Raw genomic sequence first — 22913 nt, 5'->3', positions numbered from 1 at the left:
AATATTAAGCCATCATCCAAAGGCAAGCCAGGAAATTTAAAAGATTATGAATAAGGAAACAATAACCAAAATGTAGCCATCAAAAAATGAACACAAACGGGACCAAACAGACCCTAAGTTTGCTTTATTTTTCTTTTTTAGAGAGATTATTTGATTTCTTGTGATACCAAGATTACCATCAAATTTTCCACCCAGAAACCAGAGGGCTATAACTAAGGCAATACCGTACATTTTTGCATATCTTATCTATGCAGTTGTGTATGCAAATTAGAATGGTTCAGACTTTGCACCTTATTCAAGAGTGGTTCCGCACCTGAGAATGGAACACGTGCCCTTCTGGCCGTGAGTCCATTTCCTCAGCTCATAAGACGTACTGTTTTGATACAGTCTTATTTCCCACAGTAAAATTACTTGAGTAGATGGGCATGGTGCAAGTGATATTTAACATCCTTCTCATTAACACTCAGAGGGAGCTCTCATCCACAGATATCAGAGCTTACCCATAAACCCCAGGTAGTTACCAGGGAGAATGATTTACATGTTTGAACCTTCTCTTACATTGCCACAGCAACACCACACATGGTAATGAGCTTGTTGTAAGACCTAAAGCCTCCAGCAGCAGGTGGTATATATACTGTTATAATATAAGGAATGTTAGCTACTATGAACATTTGACATTTACACCCCGATTTTTGCAACCAAAGGTCAAAAGTTGCCCAAATATGATTAGAATGCCAAGCATGGTCCCCTGTACATCACAACTTCTGCCAACTCGATCTGAACCTAAAAGAATGAAATAATATTAGACCAAAGGGGCCACCATGTGACCGTCGTCAGGAGAATCATGGCCTATAGTAAAAAATCCATTCCACTGTTGTCCCTATTGTGTAAGCAAATTCCTCTGATGAAACCAGTAGGCAGTGACCTTTTCCACTGAGCATTATTAATACATGTGGGACATTAGGAAAGGTTAACGAGCCTGAATCAGGCTATTCTTTGAGAATGCAAACAAGGGCCTGAGTCGGGGGACCCAAGTACCGAGGAGAAGCAGGTGATTTCGCATTGTCAAAGGGTCACCATGGAAAGGAGGGGAGGCCAGGTGCGTGGTAGAAATCAGAGGATGAGAAAATGCAACATTATCATATAAACAGCTGATGGGATGTCAGTTATGTCTGAAGCCTGGGGAAGGAGTCTGGGAGCGCACATCTGGCTGGTGGGTGCAGGGCAGAGCGGGAACGTAGCAGCGTTAAGCGGCGGCAGCACGGCGCACCAGTTAAAAGAAGCAGTGCTGTGAAGCGCATGCATCTGAACCACAAATGACGCAAAACCTGAGTTCCACCACCTCAGGATCTTTGAGGAACAAGCAGCTGAATTCAAGGCTGTGTGGAATTGCCCTGTACGGAATTAAAGCATCTGCTTTTCCTTTCACGAGTTCCTGTTAAAGAACACTCCACTCAGCAGTCGCTAAAGTCTTTTAGATTTTCAGGTTGGTGACACAGTGATCAAATCCTCTGAGGAAGGAGGGCTCTTCAACAGCATCATCCATCTCCCTCTTTTTACAATTCAAAGGATGCCGTGCCTTAGAGGAGGGCAGTAAATGTGACATATTAAAAGTTAGAAATGGATTACGCTGTATGTACTGGAGCAGTCCAGCCTTATTAGTTTATCGATAAGTTTAATTTCAAAGACGCCCAGAGAAACTTTCAACTCATCATTTCTGCATCGTGAGTCTCTTTGCTGATAAGCTACCAACGTGACAAAACTTAGTTGGAAACTTAACTTTCTGGCGCCATTTAAAAACTGGAGATACAGCATTTTGATCCCTTTTTTATTGTTGTTGTCAGAAACTCAAAACTTTTAACTCTGTTCCCTGATCAGATTCGACAAATTCCATATCATCTAATCTCAGAGTTATTTTCTTTCCATCACGAGTGCACTGTTTGGCTGCAGACCACTGGTGATGTAATCTTGCGATCTTGCGGGCAACAGGACATGTTTTGGCAAGAGCGTGTGAGGGCTAACTAGCGTTCCTGTCTTCTGTGTCACGGAGCCATGCACAGCAGACGCTCTGTCGACGGGCATGCAAGGTCTGGGAGGAACATCTGAAAGAAGCAGGGCGCCCCCAGAGAGGAGCCCGACACTGCACTCTGTGCCGGCGTCTCAACCCGGGACTGGTGGACGCTCCACTTCCACAGAGGCACAGCGGCACAATGAAGTGAGTGGGGGTGAGTTCTGACTTACCGCATGCTTCCAGCGATCCATGGCCATCCGTGTTCGCAAAGCGCTGCGGCACTGCAAATGAGCTGCAGCGCTCTGAGCTCATTCTGCAGAGTGCATTTTGGGACAGGGAGGCTAACGCGGGTGGCTTGGCAGAGGCTACATACTGAGCCTCCTAAAGCAGTACTGAGAGTCCAGGCGGGGGGGAAAGGCAGTATCATGTCAAACGGAAAGAGAAACACGACCATTTTTTTTCTTCTAGTCAGTGTTGCAGTAGACAGGACTGATTCATGAAGAGCTATGGTTAAAGAAGTCTGGCCACACCACAGGACGGTCTGCCAGCATCTGAGGAGCCACATCATGTTTCTGACACTGTATTTACAATATAAATTCCATTGTGTCCATCTGTGAGCACATGTGTGTGCATGTTTGCCTATTCGTGTGCATGCACGTGCGTGTTCATGTGGGGGCATGGCTAAGCATGTGTGTGTGTGCGCATGTGTGTATACTTCATGTCTGTGTTTGTGTGTGTTTGTATGTGTGTGTATGTGTGTGTCTGCATCTGTGAGTCCTTTTGCGTGTGTATTTGTGTGAGCGCATGCACTTTGCGTATGTTGTCTGTGTCTGCGTGTCATGTCTGTGTGTATGTGTGTGTGTGTGTGTATGTGTGTGTGTGTGTGTGTGTACATGGGTGGGTGTGTGTGTGCACGCCCTATGTCGACACATCTGGCTCCTGCTGAGCCAGGTGGCTACATGTGTTGTGTCCGTCCTCAGGGACTCTGAGTTGGAGTCTGACTGGGGATGGCGCCACCTCTGCGCCACTGCACCTGCCTCTGCGCCACTACTGGCTTAGTCTCCCAGGGAACCCTGGACCTCTGCTGATCAGCTGTCCTGATTCCAAAGCTTAACATTCTCCTATTCTGGCGTTGCACTGAGTAACTCCTCCTAATGACCACGTGAGCAGCGTGGAGTGATGGGTGTCATGAATTGAGATGAACTCCAGCACCAAATCGAGTCGCATGAGGCAGCCCATGACCATTGCATGTGTCCCACTTTTAATGCAATTCATCTGTACTCTCTCACAGCAAATCAGCAGGCACTCATTCTATTTGCCATTATAAGAAGGCAAAGTAGTCAGGAAGAAGAAGGTGGAAATGGAAAATGTACAACACATCCTCTTTGGATGCTGTCAAATTGACTGTATTCCTTAAATGAAGTCATTCCTAACCCCTCCTCCTCTCATTCCTGTAACTGGAATAAAAATATTGTGCTCATGTAGAAAGAAGGACACATTTGAAGTGTGCATTCATGAGAGAAGACATTGCTCTTGATGCTGTACACAGAGCTCCCAGTAAAGCCACAGAAGCAGCTGAAATCTGTTGGAGAGACCCTCCCAGCCCGGCTCTGCAGGGTCCCTCTGCTCTCCACTGGGGGCAGACCATACACATGGAAGCAGCTGTCCGTCCAGGAAGGAGAGCAGAGGAGAGGCAAAGACCACAGAGTTTAACATTAGTACACAATCCAGAGGGAAGTAGCAACAAAACAATTAAATCCAGCACAATTAAGTCCACAACAGCTCTATTTCACTAAACCGAACGCCCCCCACACCATCCCCAAATTCTCACACTTTTCTCTTCCTCTTCCGCTGACCTTCTCCCAGGCCACCTGCTCAGTTTCACCAGGAACAGGGGCCCTCCAAACACTTCTGCAGACAGGAAGTGAAGAAAACCTTCAAAGGGGTTTGTCCCCCTGCCCCCTGCCGGGGTCAAAGATCATCCAGGGAGCTGGCTGCACTTTCTGCCACTGCCACACAGTGATGTTCATTACACCTGTCAGTCAGCGACACTCGTCGGTGATGTATAATTTATAGCTCTTAATTATTCCAGCACTGGTGACAGACATCCCCGCGCTGAGCACCGGAGCCGTGCCTCCGGCACTGCAGAAACAACTCATTGGCTTTGTTGTCTGATGCATCATTGCCTGTTTTCTCAATGTGGCGGACAAGACATGGATTAGCCGTCTAGGCACGGGGCTAACGCCGGGCTCCCTGCATGCCTCGCCTGCGCTGGAAGAGAGAGCTGCGGTGGGAAGGAGTAGCGGGCTGGAGCAGGCAGCAGGAGGCAGGATGCAGGAGGCAGGGGGAGAGGGGCTTCAGATAGAGGGAGTAGCAGCATGTCTACACTCTGTGTGGTGCGCTGAACACTGGAGCCCAGGGCTGGCTTGAGGTCTATGGGAACCTGGGGCTGAAAGAGGTGCTGTGGCCCTGGTTAACTGGGCATGAGATAAGCATGCTGTACCTCAACGTTCCCTCAGTGGGAAATGGGATTTCACTGCACATTGCAGAGGATGACTCTCTGAGCCCCCCCTTTCATACATGCACACACACGTAATCTCTCTCTCTCTCTCTTTCTCTCTCTCTCTTTCTCACACACACACACACACACACACACACACCACACAAGCATAGAAATACATGCATGTAAACACACATGCATACTCACATGCACCTAACACAGACACACACACACACTTACCACACAAGAATTCACAAACACACACATGAACATACACCTGCACACTATACACACACAGTACACATACACACACCACACACACACACACACACACACACACAAACAGTAGCATACACACCACATACACCTACACATAATATAAATAAACACTCCACACACATGCCAACACAGTCACACAACTTCTTCAGTTTTTTTAGGATACTCATTTCCGATTTCTGCCACACAGATATATGGCAAGAAATGCTATCGCCTGCACAACACGCTACCACACCAGGCCTATATGTCTGACTGAACTCCTCTATGGCCTGGAGCTGCTATGCATCACGGAACACATGAGTGGCAACAGATTTCTGCACAAACAGCACATCAAAAAAGCCCCAAAAGTAAAGACAGGCACAATCAGCTGTAAAAATACTCCTTTCTCAAAAGCACACATGCGCAAACTCTGAAACAAAACTACATCTTTGATTCAACCCAGCATGTCCATCAACGCCCTGGATGCAGCCTACAAAAAAGCATAGAGGCTCTTATTATACTGGACGTGTATCTGCTGCTGACCTGCAGGATACAGCTGCCCATTCCTCCGTCAGCAGTCACGCTGATCATTCCACACACAGCTGTTACAACAGTAGGGTAACAGCAGAGGACCGCGGGGAAACATTCTAGGCATTCAGCTCCACATGAGAACATGACCGCTGTTTTCCTAATGGGCGTTGGAGGGAGAGGCCCACCATATAAGTTGTTCATATTCTAGCTCACAGGACGATTTGGGGGGAAGAAAAGGGACATTATTCTGAGCCCTGTTATTCTGCCCGTGAATGAATTGCAGCTTTGCTCTGGGTGAGGAAAATGCAAGATGTCTCTCAAGCAGCAGCTCTGGAATTTAAGGCTAAAGCAGGAAGTGGATGGTATCTGACATGTTGTTGACCCATCTAGATAGCTAATTGCTCAAATATAGAGTGTGCATTTGCCACCTCAAAATAACATTTGGCCAGATTACACTGGCCATGCTAAAATGTTCCAGCTACTAAGGAAAGCTTAAACGAGCCAAAATACCATATTGAGTTAGCTGCTATGATTTTGATAGTAAATAATTAATTTGATATTTTGATAGTTTAATACTGACAGTTATTTACTGTAACAATACAAGAAAGTATCACCTCCTGATTAGTCCAGGTACAGAGTATAACAAAAGCTGTTGGATATACTTCATTCAAAATTTTGACTTTATAAATTTCAGTCTTTTGCAAATCAATTTTTCTCATAAATCAGTCGAAATCCCAATAAAAATACTTCTAAAATATATGCTGTGCTCAATGAAAAAGGTGAGAACATCACAATTAAAACTTTAAACTAAAGATTTATTAACTGGAAACCATGATGTATTTGCTATAAAAATATGGATTTGCAGGACGCTAGCTATTTCTTAACCAATTCAACATCTCATAGATCTACATAGATTTCTCTGAACATGATTAAAAAGTGCAACCTCGGAACAAAATTAAAAATTAAAAGAACTATTTATTTAAAAACTTCAATGGCAGTGATATTGTGTGAAATTCCTGTATCAATAAACATTTCCCCTAGGCCTGCCACTGTCAAAAAATGATTGTACTTGTCCAGCACAAGGATGAGTGTAAATGCATGCTGCACAATGAGGAGTGCTTCATTTCCTAGGGCTGCCTTAGTGAAATGACAGCAATGCCCAACAGAACTCTCAACAATATCATCATGCTGTTCCCCTGGAGCTGCAATCCCTTGACCATGACTGGATGGGGCCCGTCCTCCACCCAGCCTGCAGGTTCAATCAGATGTGGCATCAACAGTGTCAAGTCTTTGTGGGAGGCATCTTTTCTACCTGATCACTCGATTACTAAAGACTGCAAATGAAACAACTAATGAGGATCAACTGCCTGGCACAAAAAGCTCAGCAATCCCTTTCAGTACCCTGTGTTTGTTTTTCTTTTTTTGGCTAATCTGCGAGAATATGCAGAAACCATCAGCCTCATATTGCACTGAACTTGGCTTGAGGGCTAGAAAGAACAGGAGGAGGCCGTTCCCCCACCACATGTGCAGTGAATGACCTCCGCATATTTGGGGTATGTCTAAAACTACATGATCAAAATTGGAGGAGGAGGAAACTGTTCTCCTTCACGGCAGTGTGATAATTCGAGCAAAGCCCCAAACTAGACACATGCTCAGTGACAAGTGAACAGTTTGCAAACCGTGGGGTGGGTGGGAGGTCGGGGGCAGGGTCAATGCGTGCCAGACTAGCTTGTGACACCCATTATCTATCTATGTGTGCATTCCTCAGCAGCACTATCCCCGTCTCCACACAACTCCAGCATGCCTCCACAGGACCAGCTGCTGTGAACAGGGGCAGTGTCTGGTGTCACTCTGGTGTTCAGGGAAAGCACACATCGGGCACGCTCAGAATAAATGGGTGAGCACTGACCGCAGATCTTCAAGCCTGCAGCATCAGCTGACTGTTACCATGTTGTCACGTGACACCTATTGTGATGAGGAGAAAGGCACAATGTAAGAGTTTCCTCAATGCAAAGTCTTTGTACAGCACACACTTTCAAATAAGTGATATTTATTCACAAACCTTGTTCATTCAATACGGAAGCACTGACCACAGTTCCTGTATCGGCGAAATCAAGAAGCTTGTAATAGACTGTGAATATTCTGTGCATTAATCTCAACCAAAATGTTTCCCTCTGAAACAATACCATTTCCCTGAGAAATGGTAATCACTGGTAATCAAAATAGTGATTATAAAAGCAGGAAAACTGTTCCAGGATTAGCACTAGCTGAAACTGGCATTGACACACCTTCCTCACCATCACCTGAATTCATTGAATATGTACTTGTCTCATTGACAATAAAATGTGCATTCAAGCTACTGAGCAGGAACAATGTAGACATGGCAACAATGAATGATTCTTGGGTTGGCTTAACTGCAGACCTACCACTGGAGGCAGACAGTAGAACGTAGACTAAGACTAAACTACTAATAAATTATTCACACGTGTTTATTACAGCACCTGTATTTACCTTCAGGTGCTCAATAAAATGATACTTGGTGGTTGATCATGTTTACGGGTTGTAAATCTAAGTGTGGCAGGACTCGTGGCTGGCTGGCTAATAGCCCTATTCAACACTGGGTGTCTCTACCATTCTACCAATCTGTTTCTGATTCCCTCAGGGAGGGGCCCAAATAGGACATAAGTTTAATAGTCAGAATTTGAAATGTACAGAAGTATATTTGACATTTTATTTCCTGCTATCAGATGAAAACTGGAGAGGGGAATTTTAATGCCAAAAAACAATGAACATCAACAGCAGTTTGTTTTAGGCTGGAATATTTGACTTGAAACAAATGGTAATAACCCAGAATGAACCATTTGAACCCAGTGCTCCTGTCTGTGAGAAGTAATTTACAATGATCACAATTTCACTGCCCAGTCCTCACAATGCAACTGTCAGTAAACAGCTTTTATATTATAGGAAATGTATATGTGACAGAAAAAATCATCATGATTTATTTCTCACCCAAGCCTCCGGTAAAAGTCCTGACTCTTCATAACTGCACTCATCATTGAACACAGACTTCTCCGATTCACTGCAATGGATGTGGTCGTTGCAACACTGTCTTTGTCATGTCGCCCAGGGCTGTCTCCCACCAAAGTGCATCAAAAAAGCAGGACATCTGTAGTGCTGCACTTGACTCTGAGCAGACAGTCCATCTCTGGTTTGCTTAATGAGATTTCTTTCACCAGTGGCATAATGCTGCATAATCACGTTCTTTTACAATAAGATGCTATGCTTATCAATGACTCCCCCCCCCCCCCCACACACACACACACACACAAACACACACGCAAGCATGCACTAACACACACACACACACACACGCCTACAAACACATATGCACGTATGCACCTACACACACACGCGCATGCACCTACACACACATACGTGTGCACACATGCACACACACCATGCACACACACAAACACAGCTACATACAGACACACACACACACACACACACATACACATCCATGCACGTCTCGTCAGCCTTTATCTGTCTTTCTGTGCGGATTCTACCACTAAAATTGCACTACCTGGGATAGCACCATAAGCTGACAGTAAAACCAGATAGATTTGCTGGTCAGCAGGGACATAATCTCTAAACAGCCAGACAATAGCAGATTTAACTTGATAAACCTCAGCCTGTGCACAGATTACCAGTGTTTTAGAGCAGGAGCAAGGCATATTTACAATATCCATAAATTCCCTGACAAACAGGCCACTAAACCTACACAGTCTAAATACAACACAGTCCCGTGAGGATATCTGGACAAATTAAATTTAGAGAAGGGGTTAAAAAAAGAGACTGAGAGACAGATAGAGAGAGAAAGAGGCAGAAATGACAAACAGCCCATCAAATTAACATATCTGCTGGGCACCAGTCAAATGGAAATAAAAAAGGATTTGAGATAGTTAAAATAATTATAAACTCCTGTAAAAAAGCTAAAAATAAGGGTTTTTCAAATGAACTCCTGGTGTGCAGCCATAAAGAAATAATGTATTCCTGCTTCTGCATGTGGATAAGTCTTTACACACAGGCTGAACATTTTTACTTATCTCAGCACTTCAGGCCCAGGGAGGTAAAACTAAGCCTGATATATATTTCCCCACTAGTCTGACCACAGTCAGCCATATTCTGGAAGGTAGGCTGTCATAACAATTGGTAATGCTGGCCTAATTTGTAAAGTATCTCCACCGCACATTGATATGAGGGAGAATATGAAAAAGAGAACAATGCAAGAAATCAGGCCCATGCCAAAATGGAATTAAAGATTAAAAAGGCATATTATAAAAAAAAGAAGAAAGAAAGAAAAGAAAGAAGGCCAGTGGCCTCAAACAAAAGTTTCAGAGAAAGACATGGGGTATCTACACTGAACTGCACCCCCCCCCCCCCCCCCCCCCCCACACACACACACACACACACACACACACACAAACATACAGACACACCTTTCAAGCCCACTGCCTGCAGGAGTGTTTAAGGCATCATACTTCTGTGGTTCATCCATGCATCCACTTCTTAAACATGTTCTGTGTATTACAGAACAAAAATCAATGTGACACCTTGTTAGGTTTGTCTGCAGGCCCTCTTCTAGCCAAGGATAGTTAAAATCTACATAATTTTGTATACAAAGCAAACAGGGTACTTTATGAACTAAAAATGGTTAATGGTAATGGTAATGGTTAAAGATGGTAATGCTATAAAATCTGCATTAATAGGAAAAAAATGAATAATAGCTTCATGTGTTTCATTTTATCTATTTTTACTCTGGCTAATTCCTGAAAACAATGACCCATTCCATTGCACCATGTAAAAAGACTACTTATTTCAAAATAGGCATTGTACATTTATCAACCAGATTAATCCTTGGGAATTCTAAAATGTTAATTTCCATGGCGTTCTGCAGACTCTCACGTGATTCGATGTTACATCAACATTTTAAAATCTGTTCATTGTTGTGCCTTCAAAATGACCTCCCTCAAAGGACCTATCTACTTGATTTACAGTTATTTCTTGAGGTAGCATTCTTTAATGCAAATACTGGTAAAACTACGAAGGCAATCAAATATAATATTCATTTCAGTTCTCCAAAAATATCGCGAAACGACAAATGCGTTTTGCTGCTAGGAAAGTATCTAAATTATCGACCATTATCGGTGTATACAGCCTTCTTGGCTAAAAAATTTAATCCATGGACCGCAACACGGAATGTAGTCTATCAGAATATAGTCTGGTTATCTCCAATCCGAGGCAGTTGCTACGTCCCACTGTAGACTTACTGCATTGTGATATTGTATGATGATGTAATTGCTAGACTATACAACTGGCTCATTGGTAATGATGGGGGATGTGATGGGTATGAAGAAATAAATAATTCAGTGATTTGAAAATGGAAAGGGGCAACCTGGTTAGCCGATAGAATGTGCGAGGAAATCAAATGTCAATATAAAACAGCATATTCTTTAATTATCCCAAATCAAACCCGAAGTGCCACGCTGAAGCTGAGCGGCACAGTTTGCAGAAATAAAAGACATACACCTTGCAAGTGGGGGAGATGGGGGTGAGCGGGCTTGGATGCAGTGTACAACTCGCGATTTCATTGGCTTTCAATGACATCATCGTCGAGGTGTGCCGTAATGTGAGAGAGCGGGCACTGTTCAGTTCAGCGCGTTATCCAAAGCGTGCATAGTTAACGGGTTTAAAAACAAAGTTTTGAACGCTAATCAAAACCCTCAAAAGGCCGCTAGCGCACCTTATACGTAATGCATGGTATGATGCCCTGAATAACAATCGTGACTATAATTCAGGCGGCTTCTTCCTTTTCTCCAAAGTCAGAGACGCTGTCCAGCTTCAACCCTGCTGAAGATCATTGTCATACTCAAACCGCGCCACCACCGAAAACACTTTCTTGTCCGCTGAAACACCCGAACAAGTGAATTGGGGCGTCACCACTAATATTTGTATTTGTTCTATTGTTACCTTTGATGCTCGCACTCAGCAGCAGTTAAAACAAAGAAGTTAGGAAGTGTTGGAAACATGCAAACTCACTCTTCTCCTGTTTTTAAAGTGTAAATTGTATCTTACTGAAAATATATCCTATATATTATCCAAAGTTTAAAAGGATACACATCGACAAGGTTGGAGTGTCCAAATCTGTGATGGTTATTTTCGACTTTCAAAGCTTCATTTTATTTTTACAATGTAGCCTATATGAACTGAGTAGCCTACCTTGTGTAGTTGATTAAAGATCCATGGAGTTTTGCATCCAATTGTTTGCACCAGTGTTGCCATTCATAGTTGTTGAAGGCCATTTGTAATCCGATGGGTTTGCATAATTCCATAGATGTAGAGAAATAATAGATCCCGAGGTGAATCTTAAAGTGTCCCTTTCCATGCAAGTTGTAGCCATACGATTTCCATGATGCCCCAAATGTAAGTCTTTACGAAATTGCGTCCTGCTGCTTCACTGGAATCTTTCACCCGTGAATCAATTCGATAAACAACAACAAAAAGTGAGACAGGCGTCAAGAAAATCACAGGTCTTGAAAGCGACGTCTGTTTTCATAATTGGAGGGAAAGTGCTACTGTTATCACCAGAATGAGGTAAGGAGCATATCAAAACTATGAAAAAGAAGATTGAAACTGGGAATGCAATAAAAGCTGCAAATTTTATCTTTTAGCTGTTCCATAACTCAAACGTGTTTTTGAGTACTTAACACAAAGCACGCAAATCAAGTCTCTGGTGTTCCAGTGTATTCCCCCAAAAGGACACAACAGTATTTATTTATAAAATGAGTGATCAAAATGCATTGCCGTAGCGAATTCCATTGTTTAGCCATTAAATTGTAGTGAGAGTTAAACTGTTCTGTGCGTCATTTAAGCTGCGCTATGGTAACATGCATACCGCCTTTTTGAGATTAGTTTCAAAATCTTAACAGTCAACATTTTTGCAATTTAACACTTTCAAGTCATGTGATTTTGTAATCACTTTGTGTCTATTTTCTAACGCAATATTTATATATAGATACATACTTTTTTGTTATGTGAACATGACGCAAATTATTATATAGGCCTATTAGTATTTCTTTTTTTAAAAAATTGAAGACATCAGCTGTTGATCCATAAATGCATCCGACAAGGACAAAAGCGATCCAAAAAAGCTTTTGTTTTCTGAGACAAGATAACTGACCTCTAAAACACCAGATATGTTTTAAGACAGTACAAAGTAAGTAAGACAGTACTAAACCTTTAGTACGAAGCATTGCGTTAAATTAGCGTATGGTATGCATAAAGACTTGAGTATATAATAATTTTGCATTCATCTTGCGACTTAAAGAAATCTCTTTGTCCTAAAACAGATTTCAAGTGAAACCATGACCGAAAACAGTCTCATTGTGATGGTTTTTCCATCTTTCTTGTCTGGAGATGTACTTTTTGCTTGGTCGTGACTTCCAATTTACTCACGTTTTATAAAATCAATACAGAACAAAGACTGGCGAAGGTGCCTTAAGTTCAGATAACAAAGGAGCAGCACCGACCGCTCATTCTACCTGTTGCTCATTTGCCGAACTGAGTTTACTCCCCATCACGCATCGCCTTGTTCTCGTCTCAGCTCGACAGGTATATTTTCTCACTTTTGTTGTAAATATAGCAATATTTTTATGTTTAAATGCCACTGTGACAAAATATATCAATGAAAAGTACACCTGAATGTTTCATGCCCCCTGTCCGAAAATGGAACCCATTTTCTGATGTGTAAACTATTTTTCTTGAAAATATGCTATAAACCAAAATACAGACTTTTGAAACAATTGTCCATGTTTTGTACAACCGTTAATTAGTCAACTAGCTGCCATGCGCAATTGTTTTTTGTTTTTGTTTTTGTTTTTTGTTTTTTTTTATTTTTTTTGCGAACTTCCCAAACCAATCAACTTTTGACAGCTGTCTGTTTACACGGAACAACTCGGGTACTAAACAACAAACATACCGGACAAATGCAAGTTTCCCAAGTTTCGCCTCGTCGCATAATCATAATGTAACAGTAGTTTCGGAACAGGATAACTCGAATTGTCCATCCACGGTTTCCCTTCAAAGCTCTCCGTGGAACAAAGGAACGCTCCTCTCTCCTCTCCTCTTTGTGCTCAACTTTGCAAGCTGACGCACCAACTCTGAACAACTTTTCAATGAAAACAAAGCCATAAAATAAGTTTAAAGATGAAATAAGCAAAATCGTTATGTTCGTTTACCTGATGTGTTCTTTTTCTTGTGTCCATGGGACCCGTAGGCATATCCGAAAAAGTTTATATGTGAATATTTTGGTTGCGTTGGTAGGTCTCTTTGTCTGCACGTGTGAAGGGGGTTCTTGGCCGCGCCTTGTTCATTTCAGTGTCAGTCCCGCCCTCTGAATACAACTAAACAACAACAAAGACTCTAACGAACGGGGATCTCTAGGTGCATGCAAAGCGATCGTTTCACATCACGTCACATTCGCATATGCTTTTATGATTTTCTCATTTGAACTTAATTAACAGTATAGGCTACTGTCCAATAGTTAAACCGCTACTTCAGAAACTCTTTGTTCTGCAACTCATGGGCAAAACGACGATGCAAAATGAAGCTACGTTTTTCTAAAGTGTTGCCCATTTGAAGGAGTGGTAACTTCTGCAGCCGTAAATATTTAGTTTATAGTTTCGGTCATAAATCTTTTTGTTTGTATTTGTTACTTTACGCTGGTAAACTACATGGCTGTCTTTTGTTTTGTCCACCGAGTCATAATTTGGGATTAAAGGACGCGCTCAAAAATCTACCACATATTTTGTGTGGTGTTAGTAAAGCAGTTCTTATACGTGTAATATCGCAGAAAGTGAAATGATTCCACTGCTTAACGAGAATGGGCGAAATGATTATAACAGGTATCCAGGTAACTTGTGTCGAAAGCGCATGAGCGGGGGAGAGTTGAAAATGATAAAATAAAAGTCCTGAATAGAACACCTGTTTGTAATTCCCAAATAGCAATTTTGCACGGTAAATGTATGTTTTACTTTCCAGATATACATACATATATAAGGGCATCGGTAAAATTGAATGATTATACAATATATGTCACTGTGCCGTCTATAACCACAAAAGGGGAGGGGATCTGCACTTACTCTCTGTGCCGTCTGTAACTATGATAGAACTATAATAATAATAACAATAATAATAATATAGCAGTATACCTGGTATTTCAGTTAAATCATTACACTGATTGTATCCAGTTGCGTTTTTAACTATGCTTGGAGTTCTAAAATAGTCCCATCCACTGACAAACCCGCTTTGCCCCTCAACAAACACTTCAGGAAAGGGTTCTGATGGTAGGCCTGATGGCATACGTGCCCTTATGGCATTGAATAATAGACTTGATGTTATTCTGCAATGCAATATATTAGTGTGAGTATGTTTTGCAGGTTCTACATTGTTTCATGGACATACTGCTGTATTATTCCATATGTTCAGCAGTTAGATGGCAGGTATCACAAAATATGGTGCCTATCAGTAATAGGCATACAGATGATAATTTGTAATTCTTGGTTGCAAATCCTAGATTAATTGATTACCAGTACTACTATTCACCCCTAGTACTACTGAACATACTACCACCACTACTATTACTACAGCTAGGACTAATATTACTAATATTAGTTACTAATGGTAACTAATTATTACTAATATTACAGTTAGTATCAGAAATTCCTACTGAAAAATCCTCTGTGGCACTTAATGAGTATTTACCAAGGAGATTTTCCCTGATGACCTAGCTCTGATTCGTCAGTCTGTTAACACTATCTCCTGCTTCATTCCTGCACAGAAATTGCAGGGATGAAATAAACGGTAGGTACACACACACGTGCATACACACACACACACACACATATATATATATTACTCTGATTCTTCTTTTTTAATTGGGCAGCATAAAACTACAGCTGAAGAGGTTTGCCCTTTTTTCTTTACAAAAATTACAGAAAAAAACACACCATATGATGTACTAAAGGCATAATCAGTATAGCCTTTGTAGGCAGGTATGGGGGTCCCTGATTCATCTAACCTCACAGGGCATGGTCTTAGACTTTTTAAAAATGAGCTCATTTTCTGTTTTTTTTTTTTTCTTTGTAATCACATGCAATTTGGTACTGAATGTTAAGGACAAACAACTTTGTAGTCAGATTGATCATGGGCAAAAAGATCATGCCCAGAAATAGCATCCATCCATCCTGGCATTCAATTGTGGAGCAGCTGATTTTTTCAGGCTTATAATACAAAAGCCCTTTTCCATACTTCCTGTAAACTATCTAAAAGAAAACAAAGTTCTCCTTTGACTGTATCCCTGTATGTTTAGTATTGGCAGGCAACTTGTTTTATGGCAGCCACGATACCAAAGGATTGATTTGAAATTTACATTCAAATTGCAGGAGAATGAAACCTTATGCAAAGCAAGCTTTGTGCAAACCATCAATACGGCTGCCATTTTGTGTGTTTGGTCCAAATCAAATGTAGCCACTGCACACTGTATATACCACAATCAAATAATAACAACTCTATATGCATGAGAGGACATGTGCCAGTTTAGTAGGAATTATTTAGCTTTCATGACATTAAATGCTTTATAAACCTCTCCAAAAGCAGGAACTGTGAATCTGTCAACCTCGTTTTAATTTCCACCATACATCCCTTAGTATTCTTAGAGCTCACAAATTTTCAATACTAAATCACTTGGTATTCTTACAGATTTTTCTCTGCTGCACTTAGCTGCCACATTTTTTAACTTTCAGATAAACAAATGTGGTAAAAAAGGTAATATGCGAAAAGGGAGTTAGGTTAATCACCTTGTAACAATCTGTGTTAAGTAAAATACTGAAGTAATGCTGAAATGAAATAGATGAAATGTTTCCCATGCATTATCCAACAGGAACAGGATCATGAAGTGAAGTTTCAGGTCTGTTAAGTTTCTGGTCTGCTCTGCGTTCAATTGGTTAAGCTTTCTGAAAATTACACAAAAGGAGAAGCAAGTTTATCTTACTATGATTTAGTGAAGTACAGATGGCAAAATGCCTTTAAGTGGGCAATTTTATGTGGATTTTCCTCTGTTGCTGTTTTCATTTGAACAATATTACACATGGATGTGAAATGTGTTCACTGCTGTGCTACAACACCAGTGGGTGGTGTTAGAAAGTCATGTGAAAAACACTATGGCTATGCTCCCCCAACCCCACGTGAAAAGACATTTCAGAGAGGCTAAGATGCGTCAGCTAGGGCCAAGGAAATGACTTGTCTTGTAGCAGCAGACAGTAACAGCAGACAATGTGATGACAGCTGCATAGCAAACCTGTAAGTTACGCAATGTTAGCTCTCAACCAAAGCTGTGCTGCATGTTATACAGATATACAGACGGCAGTTAAATGTTCAGTAATACGTTCAGAGATGTGATTATCTAGTGTATGAATCTCATGCTGCTAAATTGATTTTAAACAATTCACCTGCAAAGACTAAATTCTTAGATCAGATCCCTCATTGTCCTTCTAAAATAAATCTGGTCTCACAGTTCAATAACAGTTACTCACTTAAGTAATTCTCACATAATTGGGACATGGACAGGTGCTTCATGTCCACCTGATATTAGAATACAAAGACTGTGCTACTCTTTCAAATAAAGGCTGAAAGGAAAGGTCGCCATGGGGGAGGGGGGGGGGGGGAGGCGGCTGTGGTGTGCTAGAGGAGTTGTATGCTGTACATGGGCTGCTGGCATGAATCCTTGTTGTGGCATTTGTGTTATACCCACAATGAAGGCACTGTGCAAATATCCAGGTGTAAAAAAAGGTAATATGCTAGAAGGAAGTTAAGTTAGTTAACAACTTATGCTAAGTAAAATACTGAAGTAATGCTTAAGCACAGGCCTAATGTCAGAATAAAACGAGCAACATCAGAGATATCACAGGGCAGACTCATTCATAAACATCTCAAGTATGGAAAAAAACGACTCCATAGAGCAATTGTTTTAATGTGGATTTCTTGCGTAGTCATAGATCCATCAGTGAAATGTATCATTGAGAATATAGGTCATCACAGTCTCAGGTTCAGAGATGGGAGGACAAAGACTGCCTCTGTTGGCCATTCATTTTTACAGCTCTGATCCAACAATGCAATTACGCTGTGATTGACAATCACAGTTAATAAGTGTGTTTTTTTAGTTGTTTGCGATTCTGAGTGTTTTGTGGGGTTGGGTCACAATGTCTGAGCATGCTTGACAGAGCATGAAAACATAACTTTATTATTTTATTATGTCTACTTTATTATAGTAAACTACATTCTAACAAATGGTGCCCTAAGCTGCCACAAATTCCTTCAAAGGGGTTTTCACGTAATGCACAGAGTAATGCAATTCACGGTGTGTCTGGTGGAGTGCGTTCAGGTGGATTATTCAGACAGCAGCACACATAGTGTAGAGAAAGATTGTGCAAATAAGAATGTTAGGCTGTTGGTTGCTTTCTAGCCCTAGTTCCTTCTGCTTTCATCAACTGCCAGTAGAAGCCGTATTAATATTCAGGTTATGTTGAACAAAAAAAGCAAATGCTTATACTGTAGTTCTCAATGTCTGAGGATAACCAGTTCTTCCCATCTGGTTGTTGTCAAGAGACAATTATGAAAAGAAAACACTGGACCTTGCTTGTGGGAGAGATATGGGTGACACACTCCCAGACACACCGACAATAAACGCGTTCTAAAGGAGGTAATTACTTTCTATGGCCGTCCGTCAGTTCCACCATCCGCTGGGAATCTGAAGTCAGGCTTCTCCAAGCTCCCCTGTATAACACCCCTCCCCCATGGAAGCGAGTTGTCTGGACACTCCCGCTGATTTCTGCAGGGGCATTTAAATTGCCTCAAAATCAGCTGAGACGAAAAGAATACAAACGAGTGAGAATAAACTTTTAAACGTTTTGATCTAATGAACTGATTAATTTTAGGGTTTCTATGGCTGCTGTTCAAGACCATTTAGGCCTTTTTCTGACAGAAGCAAACGCGTCTGCTCGTAACAAAAGTAAACGGGAATTGAAATCGGCTTTTTAACTCCGCTCCTGTAGGCTTGTCTGCTGTGCTAGATGGCCTTCGCTGCCCATCCCCCACGCCTTAAGCAGCGCGACTGTCTGGGTTAGGGGGAGGGGAGACACAGTCTGTCGGATGTTCAGTAGCTGAATTAATGCAGTCGCGTCTATCACTTTTTTTCACGCGTCTTGGGAAGGAAAGTGTTCGCCTGTTCGAAGAGAGAAAGCAACGCTCCGACATGCCGAAAACCGAAACAGCGGGTGGAACCTCATTTCCTCAGAATGCTGTCAGGAAGGGCAAAGTGGGAGGGTCCGGTCAATTGTGCGAATTTCTGATGGTCTAGATGCCGTGCTAGCGGACGAGCACAGGACTCCTAAGGCAGACCAGTTTTGTAACCCCCCTCCGAGTGTATGAAAGGTAAACAAAAGGCATGTCGTATTTTTGCATATCTAAAAATAGGCTGGACGTTGGCTCCTGCGGACAAGACGAGCAGACTCCTCTTACACACACACACACACACACACACACACACACAGCAGGCAAAACAATTAAACCAGAGTCGAGTGGTAGGGTTCAGTTCCAGCTGATTTTATTTCCTTCTTGAAAAAAAGTTATGTACAGAAGTATATCCACAATCTGACAGGCAGTGACTTGACACGATTAGCTGGCATGAGTATTTTCCCCTCAAAATGTGTTATGGCATGATTAGACAAAACAATATTCTACACAGCATATTGCACAGAATGGATGAAAATAAAGTTAATATATTTAAAATCGTTTATATAAAATCATGAACAACCACTTTAAACGTAAGTAAGGACGTATAAAGATGTTGTTCTAGTGCCTGTCGTGTTATAGCTCAACAACATACATAAACACACAATCTTTTGCTTATAATACAGTCAAATGTACAAAGATGCTCACGTTTTTCCTTTTTCTTTTTAAACACAACAGCTATAAACCTGAATCGGAAATACAAATGCTATTCACCATGCCATAAAATACTAAAACAATTAGCTATATTTAGCCGACAAGTAGAAAAGATTAAATATTCAAATACAATAATGAGAAACGCAGTACATAACTCGCGAACTCAAATCGGCATTTTGAATGTGTTGTGTGATATATATTCCATCCAGTGGTTAAAACCGAGCTTTTCATTATAAAAACGCCAAGAAATGGTTAATTTAAAGCTACAATATCTCTTTATTAGGTAAGATACTGAAACAAAACGCAGAAATGGCTGCTTACAATACTTGTGTTGAAGCACATGTTTACAGGGGTATCGAAAATTGAGACACTGTGTCTTTAAGAAGCCTGCAGATTGAAACTGTAAACATGGATAGGAGGCTGATTTTGAGATAACCAACCACCTGGTTTTTAAAATTAGGAAATCCAAACAGCGATATACACCGATTGACACCCCCTTTATATATATTTGTACAAAAATACACTGAGAAAATAATCAAACGTTTCCTCTCTTTAAGTGTCAAAAGTCTACATTTAAATATAAAAAATTAAAAGTTAAAACTCTAGCCCTTCGGCGAAGGAGACAAACGGTGCAAGTATACACAAGACCTAAGAGAACAAAAATAATACAGTCAAAAATGTTTGGCCAGTATAAATACATCCATATAAAAGTGGCATCCGAGTACATGTACAAGGGAAAAAACACGAGGATGAAAAATCGGTGAGAAACTCTTCACTTAACATTTGAGAAACCAACTCTAAAGAATTTTGGTCCTGAATTGCAGAGCGTATAAAGTTCAGCACAGATTTGAGTCGTTTGAATCCTGAAGTTCAAAAATGAAAACAGCTGGTGATTTTGTTCCTTTTCTTCGCAGGAATCAAACATAGCGCCATCTATCATTTAAATAACCCTAACACTAGTTTTTAAGTGTTCGACAGTCTCAAAAAATCTCAGCAAAAGAGAGAACAGGTTAACATGCGTTTCTTTTTCTTTTAAAAATGTTTGTCTTAAGTAAACCAACCTGGTTATTAAATCCACCACGATGAAAAAAACTGCTCAAACAGCCTATTTCTGTACCTCTTACGTAATGAAGTTCACTTGGCGATTTTAAAAGTTCTCAAAATGTCCCTTTTAAGTAACATTGATTAAAGTAGCCGACCTAAGACTGCCTTCATGTACGTGCAAATCAATCACAGTTTTCCAGTTCAGACCGAGGGCTTATTTCAATAGGATCTCAGTCACTCCTAATCAGAGTGCACTAAATATCTTCCTCTCTTCTTTTGCCAAATACTTAAGCAGTTTCTTCTGCTTGCTTTCCAGTCGATACCCACAGTCCTTGATCCTTGAAATAAAACGCAAGCGTTCGCTAAGTTCATCAGCGCGTTGTGTTTTACTTTTGTCTCAGTCGGGCCGCAAGGTATGATACAAACTCACCTTTCCGGAATCCCTTTTTAAGAGCAAAGACAATATTTCCTCTAGGTTTGTCGCTCAATATGTGAACACCAAGTTGGAAATGGTCGACTCCAGCCAGTCCCCTGAAATCATTTCGCTCACCTCGGGGGTGCAATAGTCGGGGAACTCGAAGTGAGAGCCAGAACCCGACTCAAAATTAAAATCCAAGTCTCTGTCCAACACCGAGGAGCTAAAACTTCCCAGCGACATGCTGTCGAAACTGGGGCTTGCGTTAATGTCCAGTAGGTCGTCTTCGAATTCCTCGTCTGAGGACGAAGACTGGGAGGAGGACGAGGAGTGGGACGCGGAGGGGGTCGGCGAAGATGCCCGCATGCCGGTGTACCTATGGAGGTCCGAAGAGGAGCTGGGAGACTCAGCGCCCTCCTTACTGCTCGCCGCCCCATCCTCATAGAGACTCAGTGGGTCGCTGGATTCAGCCGAACTGCTCAAAGTGGGACTGGCGGGTACGGCCGCAGAAGACGGGCTAACGCCATGGTTACTTCCGCCGAAAATGTAAACCCGCTTCGTCTTCTTGTCCGGGATCTGCTTGGCAGCCGAGACCGACTTGGATTTGTAGAGCGAGTGGTGATCTGTGGGGACGGCGTGTGAGACCTGATCGGGGAACGCTGCTGCTTTTGCGCTGCCCAGAACTATCTTGGGCGGTTTGCTGGATGACTTCGGTCCGCTGCTCTTTTTCAAAGATGGCTTAGTGCTGGTGCTGCTGCAGTTGTTACTGCTCACCTTGTCCCCCTTCTCACCGGGCTTGGAGCTGCTTGATTTCACCTTCTTTCTCGGCCGATACTTGTAGTCTGGGTAGTCTGCCATGTGCTTCAGTCGGAGCCGCTCCGCCTCTCGGATGAAGGGGATCTTGTCGCTGTCTTTAAGGAGCTTCCAGCGCTTGCCCAGTCTCTTTGAGATTTCAGCGTTGTGCATGTCTGGCGACTGCTCCATGATTTTGCGCCTTTCAATCTGCGACCACACCATAAACGCATTCATGGGTCTCTTAATGTGGCCGCTGGGGGTTTTGCACCAGCCCGGGTCCAGTTTGTCCCCTGCGGATGCCGTGGACCCGGGAGCTGGAGAAGAAGCTATGTCCAGGTCCATAGCCCCGGAATCGCTGGACTCCCCGGCAAACACCGCTTCGGTGTTCTCCATGCTGCTCATTTTCTGTACCATAGTTCAGTTCGCAAGTGTGCACTTGTTCTGCCAACTGCAACTATCTGCTTCCCAAGTGCAGATGAGTCCTGACGTTTATCTCGACTGCTCGAGAAAATGCAAACACTTAGTTTTCACTTTACACTATACGTTGTTTTTGTTCAAGTTCTGCCAGTCCTGAGATTTGTCGAGCGGCGACGGGCGGACCGTGGATGTCTGTGGATGGCCTTTTCAGTGTGTGGCAGCACAGATGAAAAAAGTTCCGTCTCAGTTACCGCAGCTGTGAGGCTCAGTTCTGTAGGCATTAAACGCTTCCAGTTTCCAAAGCGCCTTTCCCCCAAGAATGCTTTATGTGATGGACCTAACTCTGTCGTTTCAGAATTGAAACTTATATTGTCAGCGCGGCTGACTACGAGTTCAGTGCTACTGTTCGCACTCTGATGCGGCAAAGCTCTCTGTGACTTTCTAAAGTAAAGTAACTCTTTCTGCATAGCCTTCCCTCTTAACACCATGCGGGAAGACCAAGCTGTTCAACTCTTTGTGTTGTGCCTTCCATCTGCAGTCTGCAAGTTATAGCAGACTCAAATTCCGCTTCATGCAGCTTTATCCTTTTCCAAAGATATAATGGCGACAGAATGCAGCCAATCCGCTACTGTCTCTAGCCTTCCTTGCGCCGAAGACACACCCCCTCTACGTTCATTGGCTGAATAAGGAATCTAATAATAATCAGCGCGTGCAATGAGGAGCGTTATGTCTGACCTCATTCCAGTGTACACTGCAAACTTAGTTTTAAAGGGACATGCTTGTGTACTTTTTCATTTTAGAAGTCATACATAGAGATAAACAGCGTTAGGTTTAAGCACTCTGGAAGTGGAACCCGTCAAACGCTGCTCATGAAATAAAACTAT

General features: G+C 42.2%; 1 protein-coding gene and 1 long non-coding RNA gene across 2 annotated transcripts in view; both read right to left on the bottom strand.

The window, feature by feature from the left end:
• LOC118784852 overlaps positions 1 to 13684 on the bottom strand; it is a 149553-nt gene extending 135869 nt beyond the window's left edge. The window contains exon 1 of the long non-coding RNA XR_005005256.1: positions 13595 to 13684. This is a non-coding gene — a long non-coding RNA (uncharacterized LOC118784852). The remainder of the gene's footprint in view (positions 1 to 13594) is intronic.
• A 5316-nt stretch (positions 13685 to 19000) lies between these two features.
• sox4b (SRY-box transcription factor 4b) lies at positions 19001 to 22592 on the bottom strand. Its single transcript, XM_036539486.1, has one exon. The coding sequence runs from the start codon at positions 22024 to 22026 to the stop codon at positions 20887 to 20889; it is 1140 nt and encodes a 379-aa protein (XP_036395379.1). The 5' UTR covers positions 22027 to 22592; the 3' UTR covers positions 19001 to 20886.
• Positions 22593 to 22913: the final 321 nt, after the last annotated feature.

This window comes from Megalops cyprinoides, chromosome 10 (assembly GCF_013368585.1).
Source record: "Megalops cyprinoides isolate fMegCyp1 chromosome 10, fMegCyp1.pri, whole genome shotgun sequence".
NCBI lineage: Eukaryota > Metazoa > Chordata > Actinopteri > Elopiformes > Megalopidae > Megalops > Megalops cyprinoides.
Note: the sequence above shows the minus strand (reverse complement) of the source record. Positions and strands in the feature narration are given on the sequence as shown.